The 15,119-nt window shown below is 37.7% G+C and overlaps 1 protein-coding gene across 1 annotated transcript in view; it reads left to right on the forward strand.

Moving 5' to 3' along the window:
* RBM5 (RNA binding motif protein 5) overlaps nt 1-13,856 on the forward strand; it is a 25,953-nt gene extending 12,097 nt beyond the window's left edge. Inside the window, exons 8-25 of the mRNA XM_043985900.1 lie at nt 1,940-2,000; nt 2,981-3,046; nt 3,377-3,537; nt 3,930-4,027; nt 4,885-4,972; nt 5,182-5,259; nt 5,348-5,420; nt 6,136-6,221; nt 6,580-6,664; nt 6,886-6,977; nt 8,364-8,525; nt 9,180-9,329; nt 9,415-9,486; nt 10,567-10,746; nt 10,959-11,033; nt 12,003-12,100; nt 12,188-12,317; nt 13,200-13,856. Coding sequence (XP_043841835.1) covers nt 1,940-2,000; nt 2,981-3,046; nt 3,377-3,537; nt 3,930-4,027; nt 4,885-4,972; nt 5,182-5,259; nt 5,348-5,420; nt 6,136-6,221; nt 6,580-6,664; nt 6,886-6,977; nt 8,364-8,525; nt 9,180-9,329; nt 9,415-9,486; nt 10,567-10,746; nt 10,959-11,033; nt 12,003-12,100; nt 12,188-12,317; nt 13,200-13,325 — 1,881 coding nt within the window. The 3' untranslated portion in view covers nt 13,326-13,856. The remainder of the gene's footprint in view (nt 1-1,939; nt 2,001-2,980; nt 3,047-3,376; nt 3,538-3,929; nt 4,028-4,884; nt 4,973-5,181; nt 5,260-5,347; nt 5,421-6,135; nt 6,222-6,579; nt 6,665-6,885; nt 6,978-8,363; nt 8,526-9,179; nt 9,330-9,414; nt 9,487-10,566; nt 10,747-10,958; nt 11,034-12,002; nt 12,101-12,187; nt 12,318-13,199) is intronic.
* The last annotated feature ends 1,263 nt before the right edge of the window (nt 13,857-15,119 follow it).

A 15,119-nucleotide genomic window follows, 5' to 3' on the forward strand; every position in this document is an offset into this window, starting at 1 on the left:
AGAATATTTCATATGAAACATGAAAGACAAGTACTGTTTTAAAGAAGAGTGTATATTACTGGCATCTGGTGATTGGGGCATGGGTAAGTTGTCATGGTAGATTATCATTCAGGATTCATTTGCAGGGTATTGGTAGCTTTGTATGCAGGTTCTAGTGGGGTTTTCGTTTTCTCTTAATCTATCAAGCAATGTTGCTTGGTAGATGGATCATTTGTTTGGACATGGATTTCTGTGAAGTGAGGCATGTGTGTGGCATTTATTTGAAGGGTTTTCAACCTGGTGTGTGAAGAGTTTCATTACTAAGCTTCTGTTTTATGTAGTCATTGTTGGCTATTCACTTCACAAGCTGTTTTCTGGGTTTCCAGTTTGTGTGATGTTTATTTGATGTCTTTAAATAATATACTGGTCATGCCATCTTTGAGCTTAGATAATCGATTTTTACTTGAGGACATCCCTGGATGATCTCAACTCATGGGTCCTTTAAATGGTGAGCCTAGAAACAGTTTTTGAGCGTTGGCTTTATGGTTGTTGGACTTCAAGTCAGAAAGACCTAGCTTTGAATCTTCCCTCAAATATCTACTTGTTATGTGACCCTGGTCAACTCAGTCAGTCTCTCCCTCAGCCTCAGTTTTCCTCACATATAAATTGAGAGGTAATGAGAGTACCTACCTAACAGTGTTGTAAGGAGCAAATGAGGGGGTTGTGTGTACCGCACATAGTATACTTTGCAAACTTCACAGCATGACATATATTAGCTATTTATATTTGTTTTGTTTTTAGTGAGGCAGTTGGGGTTAAGTGACTTGCCCAAGGTCACACAGCTAGTAAGTGTCAGGTGTCTGAGGCCAAATTTGAACTCAGGTCCTCCTGAATCCAGGGCCAGTGCTTTATGCACTGCACCACCTAGCTGCCCCCAGCTATTTATATTTAAGCCCATTTTTTTTTGTTACTTTTAAGTGTTGTGTTAAACTGTTTGTGCATTTCTAGGTTCTTCAGCTATATAGTATCTGTTTGCATGTTTTCTTATTGGGGATAAACCTTATGTTAATCTGTTGGTATAAATAAAAACTAAAATTCTAGGTTAATAGTAACTGTTTAAATTTACAAAGGACTTTAATTGCTTTTGTCTACTTTTTCATTTGCGCTCACAGTGACCCTGTGAAAAAGTATTAGTAAACATACCTACTTTACAGATGAAAGAACTGAGTCTTAGGTCAGAGCTATTAAATAGCAGAGCTTGAATTCACATATTAGATGAAGTTAGGCAAGGCCCTTCTGATGAAGTCCAGAAATGTTTTTACACTATAGTTGGCTGCTTCACAGCAGTACTAACTTGCATTCATATTAATCTATTTTATTCATTTTCCAATATATTACATTTGACCCTCTGATCTCTTTTGATAACTAATCCTGTTTAATGGATGACCTGAGGTTCAGATCACACATTTAATGTTATAAAACCATGATTTAAACCCAAGTCTTTCTGATTGCAAGTCTTATGCTTTCTACTCCAAATATTTTATCTGTTCTGAACTTTGATGTTCACACAGTACATGAATTTGTTTACCAAGTTGTTCATGTTGACTAGAATGAGATAACTGACAGTATAAATCTAGAATGAATAGAAACTTATTCCGTTCAGACTCCTAATAAATAGGTCTCGTGTGATCAGCCTTTGATAGTTGTCTTAGAAGAATTAGGAAAAATTCACATATATACTCTTGTGAATTTTCTGATTGTATGTTCTCTTTGAAGCTTCTGCTAAAATCACTTTTGTTTGGCTAGGTACTTTGAAATGACTTTGTTAGTAGCCACTATGATTTATCTGTCTAAAGAATAGACAGTGATCCATGCTGCTTTATTTAGTACTTCAGTGGTTAATGGAAGTTATGAGTTGAGATGAAAAATAACTGAATTTGACCCTCAATTTTTTTTTCAGTGCTGCCTTAACAACTTTAGGAAAAGACTCAAATGCTTTCGATGCGGAGCTGATAAATTTGGTAGGTTTGGTTCAATTAAAAAAAAATTTTAGTGAGTCAGTTGGGGTTAAGTGACTTTTAGGGTCACACAGCTAGTAAGTTAAGTGTCTGAGGCTGGATTTGAACTCAGGTCCTCCTGACTCAGGGCCGATACTTTATCCACTTCGCCACCTAGCTGCCCCAAACTATAGCTATATTTAAGCTCAGACACTTCTTCCCCTTATCCTTGCTCCCAAGTCTGATCAGAATGTTTCTTTTGTTACTCAGATTTAAAATAGTGGCTTCATTTACACTCCTAATTTACTATTTGCATTTTAGTGGTAAGCATCAACCCAGTGTTTGTTGACTGGTTGAACTTTTCACAATTTTCATATTAGTGTGTTCTGGAATGCAGTCTGGAAGAAATTATGTTTAGGTCACTGTCTTACACCATATCATACAATAAATTCAAAATGGATATGTGGCCTGAATATTAAAAATGTTCATAACAGTTTTAAAATTAGAAGAGAGCCAATCTCTTTCATGGTTGTGTTAAGTGGTGAATTCTTTACCAAACAAGAACTGTTGTCAATTACAAAAGGTAAAATACATAATTTTGATTACCTGATATTGAAAAGCTTTTGAAACAAAATGCAACTATGATTAGGATCTGATAGATGAGTAAGTATATATAAACATATGTGTACAAAATTACATGTTTATATATACACAACTATAAAACCACAAGCTAGTCCCTAAGATATAATCGGCTGATGGATAGGAATAAACAATCTTAAAAGAAAAATGGCAAATTATTAACCAAATAAAAGAATCATCTAAATCACTGAGTACAAATTAAAATGATTTTTAGTTTTCCCCTTATACTCTGTGACTTGGCAAAAGATGGGACTATCCAGTATGGGGTGGGGTGTAGAAAGACTGGCTTGGTACATTGTTTATGGGTTTGTGAATTTGTGTGTTTATTTTTCTCATTTCCCCCTCCCATTCTGTTTCTTACTAAGACTCAGAACAAGAAGTACCATCTGGAACCACAGAGTCTGTCCAGTCTGTGGATTACTACTGTGATAGTAAGTAAAAGTGCTCCTTATTCGAATTTGACCTCTGGTTGAGGCTCCTTTTATCTCTACATATCTGTAATGCAAAATAACCTGAATTAAGGGCTTATTATAGTTGTGTGAGTTTATCTGTGCAATTTACAGAAACTGTAGAAGGAATAAACGATACCTTCTGGGAACATCTAAGTGATTTAAAAATTTTTTTTATATAAAGCTTTCTCATTCAATTTCAGATAAGAGGTCCAACTTTTGAAGCTGTGGTTTTTACTGGTACTTAGACCTGCCTTTAATGGTAATTAAAAATTGAAACATGCATAACATTTGTCTTATTTATCTCCTTAGCTATTATTCTTCGAAATATTGCTCCTCATACTGTAGTAGATTCCATAATGACAGCATTGTCTCCATATGCATCATTAGCTGTCAATAACATTCGACTTATAAAAGACAAACAGACGCAGCAGAACAGAGGATTTGCATTTGTGCAGCTGTCTTCAGCAATGGTATGGTTAATTTTTAATTTCAGACACTAAATTTTTAAGTGTGACTAATTATTTCAGTGATGGTTTGCAATTTGGTGAGCAATGCCTTTTTTTTGGAGATCACAGTTTAACTATTGACTCAATAATTTTATGGCAAGTAGTATATCCCTAAATTAATGTACATTTAGTTCTAGCAACTTAAGCAGCCAAAATTTTGTTTAATTATTTTATTCAGTTTGACTTAACCCTTTAGTAATACCATATTTCTTCTTGTTTGATGGGAAAAGGTGTTGAACCTAATGGTTTCAAATGTGCATGTACAGTGAGTTACTTTCCTCCTCCTTTATAGAGCCAGATTTCTTAGATCTTGAGGGGGATTAGCAACTATATCCTATTTCATTATTCCCTTTCAGGATGCTTCTCAGCTACTGCAGGTGCTGCAAAGTCTTCATCCTCCACTGAAAATCGATGGCAAAACAATTGGAGTTGATTTTGCCAAAAGTGCCAGAAAGTGAGTGGTTTTGTTGTCCTTATTTTAAAATAATCCTGTTCTAAACTAATCCTGAATTTTTTCCCCCCAGTGATTCCTTATTAATTATTCAACAAAGCTGTTAATTTTTGAATTAGCATTTGGTATCCTTTGTTACTAAGCCTATGTGAATAAGAGGTTTTTCTGCTCTTGGAGCTTATTCCTTCACCTGTCCTTGTAAGACAACGTGTGGTTAGTAGAGAACTCTTAGCTTTAGCTGAGGGTAAAAGCAAGTAGAGAAAATTTAAAAAATACTGGCTCGTAGGACCATAGGTTTAGAGTTGGAAGGGATCTTAAAGATGTTGTTGGATCTGCCCCCTTAGTTTTATAAATGAGGAAACTGAGGCTAAGAGAAAGTGTGATTTGCCCAGTCGTATAGTAAGGGGTCTGAGGTACAGGATTTGGATGTAGGTCTTCCTGATGCCAGGACCAACTTTCTATTATACTGTGGCACTGTGCACAAAGGATACCATTGGATGGTAACTACTAGATTTACAGAAGTGGATAAGAACAATACTTTTTATAATTACAAATTTGCCTGTCTATTGGCATTTGTCATCCTACAGGTGTTTGGTGAGAGACTAACGCTCTGTGTGTGTGTGTGTGTGTGTGTAATGGTAATATTGTGTTGAAACAAGTGTATAAAGTTCTGACACTTCTGGCAGTAATAGCAGTTAATAATTTGTGCCTTTGCAGTTAACTAATTTTTAGGTTAGAAAGCAGCATGTGAGGACCATCTCTGATTGCCTCATGTGACTAAGTAAGGGGAGAACAAACCTGAGGTAGATGTGAGGGGGAAGTACAGTTTTGTTCATGAGATTTGGTCTTCATGGTTTCAGAGATTTGGTTCTCCCAGATGGTAACCGGGTCAGCGCCTTTTCTGTGGCTAGCACAGCCATTGCTGCAGCTCAGTGGTCATCCACGCAGGTATGAAGGTGGGGAGGGTCCTTTGCTCAAGTTAGTGTTATAGTATTGCCAAGATCGACAGGTAGTGGATTTCCTGTTTTCTCTATACCTACCTGCATTGGTTGTGGTTGGCATGCTCTCAAAGAAATTATTAGGGAATGCTTCCTAATTACTTTTATCTGAAATTTACTAATTTTATGTGCATTCCCCTCTCTGCTGGAATTTTGCAGTCTCAAAGTGGAGAAGGTGGCAATGTAGACTACAATTACCTCCAGCCAGGCCAAGATGGCTATGCACAGTATGCCCAGGTGAGTAAAATCTTAAGGAATTTAGACTCTTCTGGTCTCCAAAGATCTCACAGGAGTTTGCCAACTTTGCCATTTGCATTTTCTTCAGTATTCACAAGATTATCAGCAGTTTTACCAGCAACAAGCAGGGGGAGTGGAGAATGATACATCTACTGTACCAGGTATTACACTTCATTGCATCTTATGCTTAAGCTTTCACAATTGAGGCAATCTTACTGGATTCCAAAAGTGTTCAAAGATTATCAGGAATCTTCTGCCATAGTATGGGTTCTCATATAAACCCCCATGGTTTATGGAATTGAGAGAAAGGTCCAACTTGCACTTGTATTTGCCAGGTTCCAACCTGGCACATAGTGGCATTGTTTAGTTTTGAGTGACCAGGTCCACTTTTTCTCGCCTCTTTAGTAGCATTACCAATGTTGAAATTGTTTACAAGATCCAGAAAGAGTGTGACTAATGACATGGACAAAGTATAAAATTAAAGATTTTATTACTTTAATTAATTAAGGTTACAATAAAAAATTAGGTGATTGAATCTTTCCTTAACCAAAAGAATATACACAATCTCTCCTTTTTTCTCATCCTTCCTGCTTAAACCCCCCTCCCCTGCCAAAAAAAAAAAAACCCCAACTATTTTCTGTTTATGAGAAAATTTAATGTCAAAGGTTAAAGGATATCTTCTCTGCATAGTGCATACCCAGTGGGCCTTTAGTGATAATGAGATAATAGGAGTTGACATACACTACTGTACAATGCTGAAAGGCAATCTGAGACATCAAAGAGGAATATTGTTGAATGTTTAGCGTATAATTTTGTCCTGAGGTTTCCAGGTAACCTAAGTACATTGGCTCTCTAACCAACTATTTTTATTATCAGGGGCAGCAGTCACCACTACTTCAGCAGCTGTAGTATCCCAAAGTCCCCAACTGTATAATCAAACCACCAATCCACCTGGCTCTCCGGTAATCTGTAGTTTTAAATATAGATCTGTTTACTGTTATGGAAACTTTTGTTTTGCTGGGCATATCTTAACCTTTTCTGCTCTGAACCAGGGCTAGATAGATCATATTGCCTTTGTGTTTTTTATAGCGAATTTTAAAATGTAATTAAAGTTTCTCAAAATAGTTCATTTATATTTATGCATGCCTTGATTTAACGTTGAGGGAAAAAGTAACTGCTGATAGTATGTTATGTTGTTGAAAATTTGCTTTAGTTTATTGCTATAACTGTCAAAAGAGTACTTTCTTTGGGAAGGTGTATAGATTTTCTTTTAAGAGACTTTCAAAATAAGAAATGACTGAGCTTACTTTCCTTTTCCAGACTGAGGAAGCACAGCCAAGTACTAGCACTAACACACAAGCACAAACAACTTCCCCAACTGGTGTAGTTCCTGGTACCAAATATGGTAAGCTTAAAATCAAAATCACTTCTCATCATTAAGAAGCTTTTCTACATAGATGCTGTTTAGATTTAGTGTTACTTTAACTTTGTATGTGCACCAAAGCTGCTGTGAAGTAAATGTGTGAGCCCAGCATCTCAGTCATGCACAAATTCACTTTCTTAGCTTGAATTCTTACCCTGTTTATTACTGGAAATAAAAATTGTTCTCAATTTTTATCTTTTTAGCTGTCCCTGACACATCTACCTACCATTACGATGAATCCTCAGGATATTATTATGATCCAGTAACAGGACTTTATTATGATTCTAACTCTCAGGTAAATGCAATATCTTATAATGTATTTTCATTTTAAATCCATTATCTTCACTTAGGTCAATTTATGAGGCATGAAATTAAATATTCTCTGTAGGGGTAAAATCTCAAACATGCTAAAGTGGTGTTTAGTACTTTCCATTTAAATGTGTTTTTTTCTATAAACCCAGATTAGTTTATTCCCTTTGAAACCATTTTAAACCTTTTGAAAGATGGTTTAGTAGTCCTAAGTCCTAAAGTATATGATCTAGCTATTAATATCCTTTTGGAAAGACCAATTTACCAGTTTCTAACTGTTTTCTGTTTCTTCCTGGTAATTCCTGGGGGAGGCTTTGTTTTTGAATTTGCAATGTTTTTGTAAATACCAGAAAATAAGAAGAGTCAGTAGACAAATCTGTCTCACAAGTTCTGCCTGTAGTGAATAGTGATAGAGTATAACCATATCAGAATTGGACATTTACAGCTGATTTGCTTTTCTAATTGGTGACTAAGAACAATAGTTAGAAAAGCCTCCACACAGCTCTTCTTTTTTTTTTTTTTTTAGTGAGGCAACTGGGGTTAAGTGACTTGCCTAGGGTCACACAGCTAGTAAGTGTTAAGTGTCTGAGGTCAGATTTCTTTTTTTTTTTTTTTTTTTTTTTTTTTAGTGAGGCAACTGGGGTTAAGTGACTTGCCCAGGGTCACACAGCTAGTAAGTGTTAAGTGTCTGAGGCCAGATTTGAACTCAGGTACTCCTGACTCCAGGGCCGGTGCTCTATCCACTGCGCCACCTAGCTGCCCCCACACAGCTCTTCTAACAAAGTCCGGCCAGTTTTGTTTTTTTTGGTGCTCCTCTGCCTTGGCTCTCTCTCCCCCGTCTCCCCCTCCCCCCAAGAACACCTTCCCCCACCAAAATGTATAACACATAATGATGTAGAACTCACAATTTGTTCAGTTTCCCTCGTGAGGAGCAGGCCATTATGCAAGGTCATAGAGTGTATGCTGTTGACTTTGCTGTTTATGGACCATGACTATCTTAGGACAGAAGGACCTGAAGGACTGGTTATTGATTTTACATTCCTATGTTTGCCTCCTTCACTAAATTTGTTAAAAAAAACAGTCATAATATTTCACATCTCATTTCTGAGTTTCTCCTTAACTCTGCCCTGCGTTATCTAATGGGATCTCCAAAGGTGGAAGGCAACACTAGCCCAGGCTTTGATCTTTGTTCAGCTGCTTGAGACTCCTGCCTCTGGCAAGCTATTTGTTTTTCATGCAGACTTCCAACTCTGCATGTGAAAAATGGTCTTTTATGACTATCTTCCATAGTCACTCATATTGTTAATTTGAATAATTATTTGACTTGGCTGAAATGATCACTGTTGAACAATTGATCTTTTTTGCTTTCTAGTACTATTATAATTCCTTGACCCAGCAGTATCTTTACTGGGATGGAGAGAAGGAGACCTATGTGCCTGCAGCAGAGTGTGTAGCCCAACAACCAACCGGTCTGCCTTCCACCAAAGAAGGGAAGGAAAAGAAAGAGAAGCCGAAGAGCAAAACTGCACAGCAGGCAAGGCTTGAACTTGAATGATTAAGAACTGGTAGTATAATGTACATTATCTCATTTAACCCTCAACAACCTGGGAAGGTGCTAAGCACTGCAACTGTTGTTTTCCCATCTTAGAGCTGAGGAAATGGGGCCTAAGAGGGCTAGGCTAAGGTGACTTGCCTGAGGTCCAACAGCTACTAAGTGTCACCCAGAGAATTTTAGCAAAAGTTTGAAATTACATTTTATTGGTATGTGCTGTGTCAAGATTCTTGGCTTGATGTTGAATGGTAGCATTTGCTAATTTTTGCTCTGATTCTTTAAAATGCAAAAAGTGTCTATGTGTTTTATTAAGTTTTTATCTGTTTTTTAAAACAGGAATAGTACATTTAACATCAGATTTTTTTACTGCTCTGGTTTTGCTTTAAAATAATTCAAATTAGTGTTAGTATATCTCTCTTCACTTTAAAAGAGTTCTGAAGTCTCAGAAACTTAGTAGCATTATTTACCTTAAAACCCTAATTGTATATTGTGGATTGATATTAAGAACAGTTGGTTTTGCTGGAGAGCTTTTGTGGTGAGGAAAGATCTTTAATGACCAATGTGATGCAGAGAACTCGGTCCTCATTCTCTAGTCACATTTATCATTTTAACTTCAAATGGTGTTTTTTACTTTAGATTGCCAAAGACATGGAACGCTGGGCTAAGAGCTTAAATAAACAAAAAGAAAACTTTAAGAATAGCTTCCAGCCTGTCAATTCCTTGAGGGAAGAAGAGAGGAGAGAGTCAGCAGCAGCAGATGCCGGCTTTGCTCTCTTTGAGAAGAAGGTAAAAGGCATTAGCTAGCAAAAGTGCTTTAAGTAAAATTAGTCATGCAAAAACTGGGCTCATGGATTTTTGTCTGTCTTTTAAGGGGGCTTTGGCTGAAAGACAGCAGCTTATCCCAGAGCTGATGAAAAATGGAGAAGAGGAAAATCCACTCAAAGTAAGAAACCACTTGGCTACATTCCTTGCCTCCTGTCTCATTCTTTTTTTTTTTTTTCCTGTCTCATTCTTAAGGAAGTTTCTTTTGTGTGTTTGTAGTGATTTATCTGCTTCTTATAGGGTTATATTTAATTTTGTATTGGTGAATTTTGAAAATTGCATGTTGGTTAATATATTTTTTATTTCAGCTTTGATGGTATCATAGTATAGGACTGGTGTATGATACATTACAGATTAAGCAATTCCTTACATTGAGGGAATTTGTTCTTACAAAGAAGAGTAGAGATATTTTTTATCATGATAATGATTTGATAAAGTTTTCATTTTCAGCTACAAATTATCGTATGATTTTATATCTTTTTGGGGGGGGGCGGGACAATGGGGGTTAAGTGACTTGCCCAGGGTTCACACAGCTAGAAAGTGTCAAGTGTCTGAGGCCTGATTTGAACTCAGGTCCTCCTGAATCCAGGGCCGGTGCTTAATCCACTGTGCCACCTAGCTCTGCCCCTTTATATATCTTTATAGAGAGATTATTGAGAGAGAATAGTTGTGCTGACACCTTGCCACACATGGTGAGAAAATGTAAAATCCTTGCCTTCAGAGACCTAAAATCAAACCATGTACAATTTCTAATACATGAAGAGCTAAGCAATAGTTAAATAATACAAAGAGAATGTGAAATAAGTACATGATTCATTGATAATTATCATATTATAATGTCTATAAGTTAAGAGTATACTTGGGGCGCTAGTGGTCTGGTAAAGCTTCATTGAGAAGACTGTAAAGCTCATCCTTAAAGGATTCAGCAAGAGCATCTTAGCTCTATTTAAAATTGGATGGGACCTTGGAAATCATCTACTCTGACCTTGGTTTTGCTCATGAGAAAACTGACACAGGTGAAGTGACTTGACTTATTAAATGTTGACTTTCAGGGTTATGTGAAATAGTTCTTCCTTAGCAAGAAGGGTGAGGTTTAGCTAGAGATGCCTGTATCCAAATCTTTAACTGTTAGTTCTCTCTCACCCTCAAGTTTTGAAAAAAATATACTTATTAATAAAAACTTTTGCCAATTCTTTTCTAGCGTGGTCTAGTTGCCGCTTATAGTGGTGATAGTGACAATGAGGAAGAATTAATGGAAAGAATTGAAAGTGAAGAAGAAAAACTGACTGACTGGAAGAAAATGGCTTGTCTACTCTGTAGAAGGCAATTTCCCAACAAAGATGCTTTAGTTAGACATCAACAGCTCTCCGACTTACATAAGGTTTGAGTTTGCAGTTTTTAAAAATATATGTACTATTTAGATGCCTCATTTTCCTAGTTTGAATAGAAAGGAGTGGCAGCATTGGCACCATCATTATTTGGGTTAGCTAGAGAATGTGAAAATGACAAACCCTAAAAAAACAAGTGTTACTAATGTGATAATTTCAAAAACCATGTCTGATTTTTTTTCTTTGTTTGAAATGCTTTACACAGCAAAACATGGATATCTACAGACGATCTAGGCTGTCTGAGCAAGAACTAGAGGCTTTGGAACTAAGAGAGAGAGAGGTGAGTAAAACAGAAGTTACCCATTCATGACAGGTGTTCATAATAACTTGAGGTTTATTATTTTGTGTGTGTGTGTTGTGTTTGTTTTGTTTTTTTGGTGAGGCAGTTGGGGTTAAGTGACTTGCCCAGGGTCACACAGCTAGTGTCAAGTGTCTAAGCTTGGATTTGAACTCAGGTCCTCCTGAATCCAGGGCTGGTACTCTATCCACTGCGCCACCTAGCTGCCCCTTGATGTTTATTATTGTTTTATGGTTTGTAAAGTACTTGATACATTATCTCATTTGATCCTCAAAACAACCCTCTTAGGGAGGTACAAGAGGCATTATTATCTCTTCAGTTTAAACTGTAAGGCCCTTGAAGGCAGGTATTGTTTTGGGTCAGTTTGAGGAATATTTGTCAAAATATGAAAAGGAATGCCTCAGGGAGATTCCCCATCACTAAACATCTTTTAAGTGGAGGCTGAAGCCACTTGCTGGGCATATTATAAGAGAGTAGTATTGTTTGGGTCTTCTGAAATTCCTCCAAGATTAAGATTTTGAATATTTGAGTACCATGCCACATTGTAAGACAATTTTCTAAAACAAAACAAAAGAAAAATAGGATCGTTAGCCTCAAGGAGTTAACTCACTACTTTGGGGATACAAGAGATATATGAAAAGTTTTCCAATAGACATATAAGGTAGTATGTGACTGGCAGATGCTATTATGAATTACAGAAATGTTATGATGTGGGTTTTCATTAAAGGGTTTGTTTTGTTTTTTTAAAGGAGCCATAGGTGACTGCTTATTATAGTAATGTGACAAGGAAGAGGCCACATTTAGTATTTTTCGGTGGTGAAGAAATGTTAGTAGGTTTAAATGAATTTAGTACAATTCAAATGTCTGCTTGAGAAATGTAGAGGTAGGCTTAGCTGTTTGAATAATGAGGTTAGTATAGATTGCAACCATTTTTTCTTTTCGAATATATAGATGAAGTACCGAGATCGAGCTGCAGAGAGACGGGAGAAATATGGAATCCCAGAACCTCCAGAGCCCAAACGAAAGAAGCAGTTTGATGCTGGCACAGTGTATGTAGCTTGGAAATTCATCACATGTAAAATGAAAAATTTTTTTTTTTTTCAGTTTATGTAACTTTTTTCTTCCTCCATTTTTAGTAATTATGAACAGCCAACTAAGGATGGCATTGACCACAGTAATATTGGCAATAAGATGCTACAGGCCATGGGATGGCGGGAAGGCTCAGGTTTAGGAAGGAAGTGTCAAGGCATCACAGCCCCCATTGAGGTAAGCAATAGATTGATGTTTGGGTTGTTTATGAAGGGCTTGTTCTAAAGGAATCTTAACAGCCTGGTTTTCTCTCTCCAAATAAATCATTGGGCATGACTTATTTCCTAATCCAGTCAGACATTATGGTGAGAGAGGAGTTGGGTGCACTAATTTTTAGAGCAGATTGTTTGTAGGCATTACATGAAAATTCACTGCAGCCTCCTGTGATTTTCTTTTCCCTTGTCTTAAGACTGGCCTATCATTTGAAAGTTCTACTTCAGCATTAAATCAGATTCACGTATATGTTAGGTTGAGTGTATTTAGAAGTATTGTGTTACTGGTCTTGCCTAGTTGTTTTTATTCATATATAGAGTTATTTAAAATTGTTATGTAACTACATCCACTGAATATGTAACTTAATTGGTGTAGGGTATAGATTTTAAATGGTCATCCCAATAATAACATTCCTCCTACCAGTTGCCTAGAAGTAGAAAAGCAATAGGAATTTTCATAAACAGCATTTAGTCCTGTGAAAGCAAATGCTGCTGGCATTGGAGTTTTCAAGGCAAGTTATAGAATCTGGCATTGGGAGTGCGATTTTTTTTTTAATGTGTGCCCTTAGCCCCTTCCCAGAATTGAACATTTGCAGTTACTATATATGAGAGTTGGTCTGTCCATTTATTTTTGCTGTTTTATTTTTCTTTTTAGTCCTCAAACCTGCCCTGGATTTCCACTGAGAAAACTGTTAATTGTCTAGTACATTTACCTTATACATTTTCACTTTGAGTAGCCCTACCAAGGGAATAAGCTTGGGAAGAGGAGACCAGTCTGTTGCTTTGGGAATACTTTGCACTCTTGGTTTATGTCAAGTGCCAGATCTCCTTTTTTGTTTTTCCTCAGGCTCAAGTACGAATGAAAGGAGCTGGCTTGGGAGCAAAAGGCAGCTCCTATGGTGTGTCAACTGCAGATTCTTACAAGGACGCAGTCAGGAAAGCCATGTTTGCTCGATTCACTGAGATGGAATGAGAAGCCTTGCCTTGCTCAGCACCTTTTGTATACTGATGACTGGCAAAGAACTCCACTTCCTTCTGCTGAACTGACTGTTACAACCTGTATCCTTAGGAGCACTGCTAGTGCAAGTAATGGTTTAGGGCAAACCATTCTCTTCCCTTGGGGATTTTTCTTCCTCCTCAAAGGTTTTCCCATATGTGGGTTGTATGGGAAATAGCCTTCTTTTGTGTTGAAGGGATCATGGGCAGCCTCCGGGGGCGGGGGATTCCCTGTCTTTTATATCTTACTGTACATTACTGTAATTTACTATATTTTATGTGTGCAGACTGTGTTGTAGTATACTATGCTCCTCTGGTTCATTGTAGATGTTGAGAGGTGTTAGGTGTTGACACTGATGTCTCATCTATGTTTTGTTGTTGTGCTCTCTCATTTTGGCAAAAGCCTTGTGTATATTTTGTATAATATACCTTTGTACATACTTTTTGAAGATTTTCAGTATAGTTGCCAATTCTGGCTCCTTTACAAAAGAAGCATCTGGAAAAATAAGTGCAGTGTGTCTTTTTCTTCTCACATGGGCGGGTAGAGCGTATCTGAAAAGGCACAACGATGAACAGGAGGGTTTTTTTAAAGTGCTTGACTGATGGTGGCTTTCAGGTTATGGGGTTGTTCCTGCCACCGTAAGAGGGTAGCAATATTGGGTGGGGTTGGGGTTTTCATATCTTCTCTTTCCCATGGTTTCTAGTGGGTTGTTTTATATTCAAAAGTTTCCATAAAGTGGAGTGGACAGAGGTCACTGAAAGACCTTTAAGTCTGGATACTCTGACTTTGGTGCAGTCTGGTCATCAATTGACCATGTGACATTGGGAGACTTCTTCCCACTCCCTCATTTGTTCTCTTTCATGTGAAACAAAGGAGTGTTCACTTTAGGAACACAGCCCCAGAGGTTGTTGAGGGTTCCGTAGCCATTTTAAAACAAATGACCCCTACTGTCAGGCCTAAATGCCTTTGCTAAGGTGTAACAATAGCATTAACTTCCACTTTCCCAGCAGACCCAGGCTACCTGCCTTCCCTCTTAACCCCCACTGTCTGCTTTCTCTGCAGAAGAAATTAATGGGTGAGTTCCATTGTTATTTTCCAGACCTGACAGTTATATCTCTCATCAACTGCTTCTCAGCCATCTTGGGAACTGAATATAGGGCATGATTACCTTGCGGGTAGAGCTCTAGGAGGCAGGCAGGCTGGCTCCCCGGGGCTATGTCAGGATGAAGTTGAGAAACACGCATGCAATAGCAGCAGGGAAACAGTCCTGATCAAGGGAAACTTAGAAAAGGACTGCAACGCCTGGGGAGAATAGGACATTGCTGAAGCTAAAAGAATTTGGTTTTATCCTTGGAAATTGTATTCGTCGAGCTGAGAAGAATGCCATTTGGACTAGCTATATGAAATATGCAGAGTTTCCCAACTCTTGGGTTTGTGGAATCATGGTGCAGTGGGGTGTAAATAGTCAAAGAAGCATTTTATTAAACACCTCATATGCTACATACTTGGGACGCAAAGGCAATAAAATAGTCCCTCAAGGAGTTGACTTTTTTTTTTCTCCCAGAGGAGATGTACATGCAAAACTACACAAGGTAAATTGGTGGGGAGCAGGGTCAGGAAAGACTCCCATGCAGACAGATGTTGGGAGAGTAGGGTTTTGAAGGAAATGGATTTTAGGAGATAAAGGTGAGAGGTATGAAGGACAGCCAAGAGGTCAGTTAGGAGCACCACAATGGAGAAACAAGTCATGTCTGAGGTTGGGAAAGCCTG

The sequence above is a fragment of the Dromiciops gliroides genome, chromosome 1 (assembly GCF_019393635.1).
Source record: "Dromiciops gliroides isolate mDroGli1 chromosome 1, mDroGli1.pri, whole genome shotgun sequence".
NCBI lineage: Eukaryota > Metazoa > Chordata > Mammalia > Microbiotheria > Microbiotheriidae > Dromiciops > Dromiciops gliroides.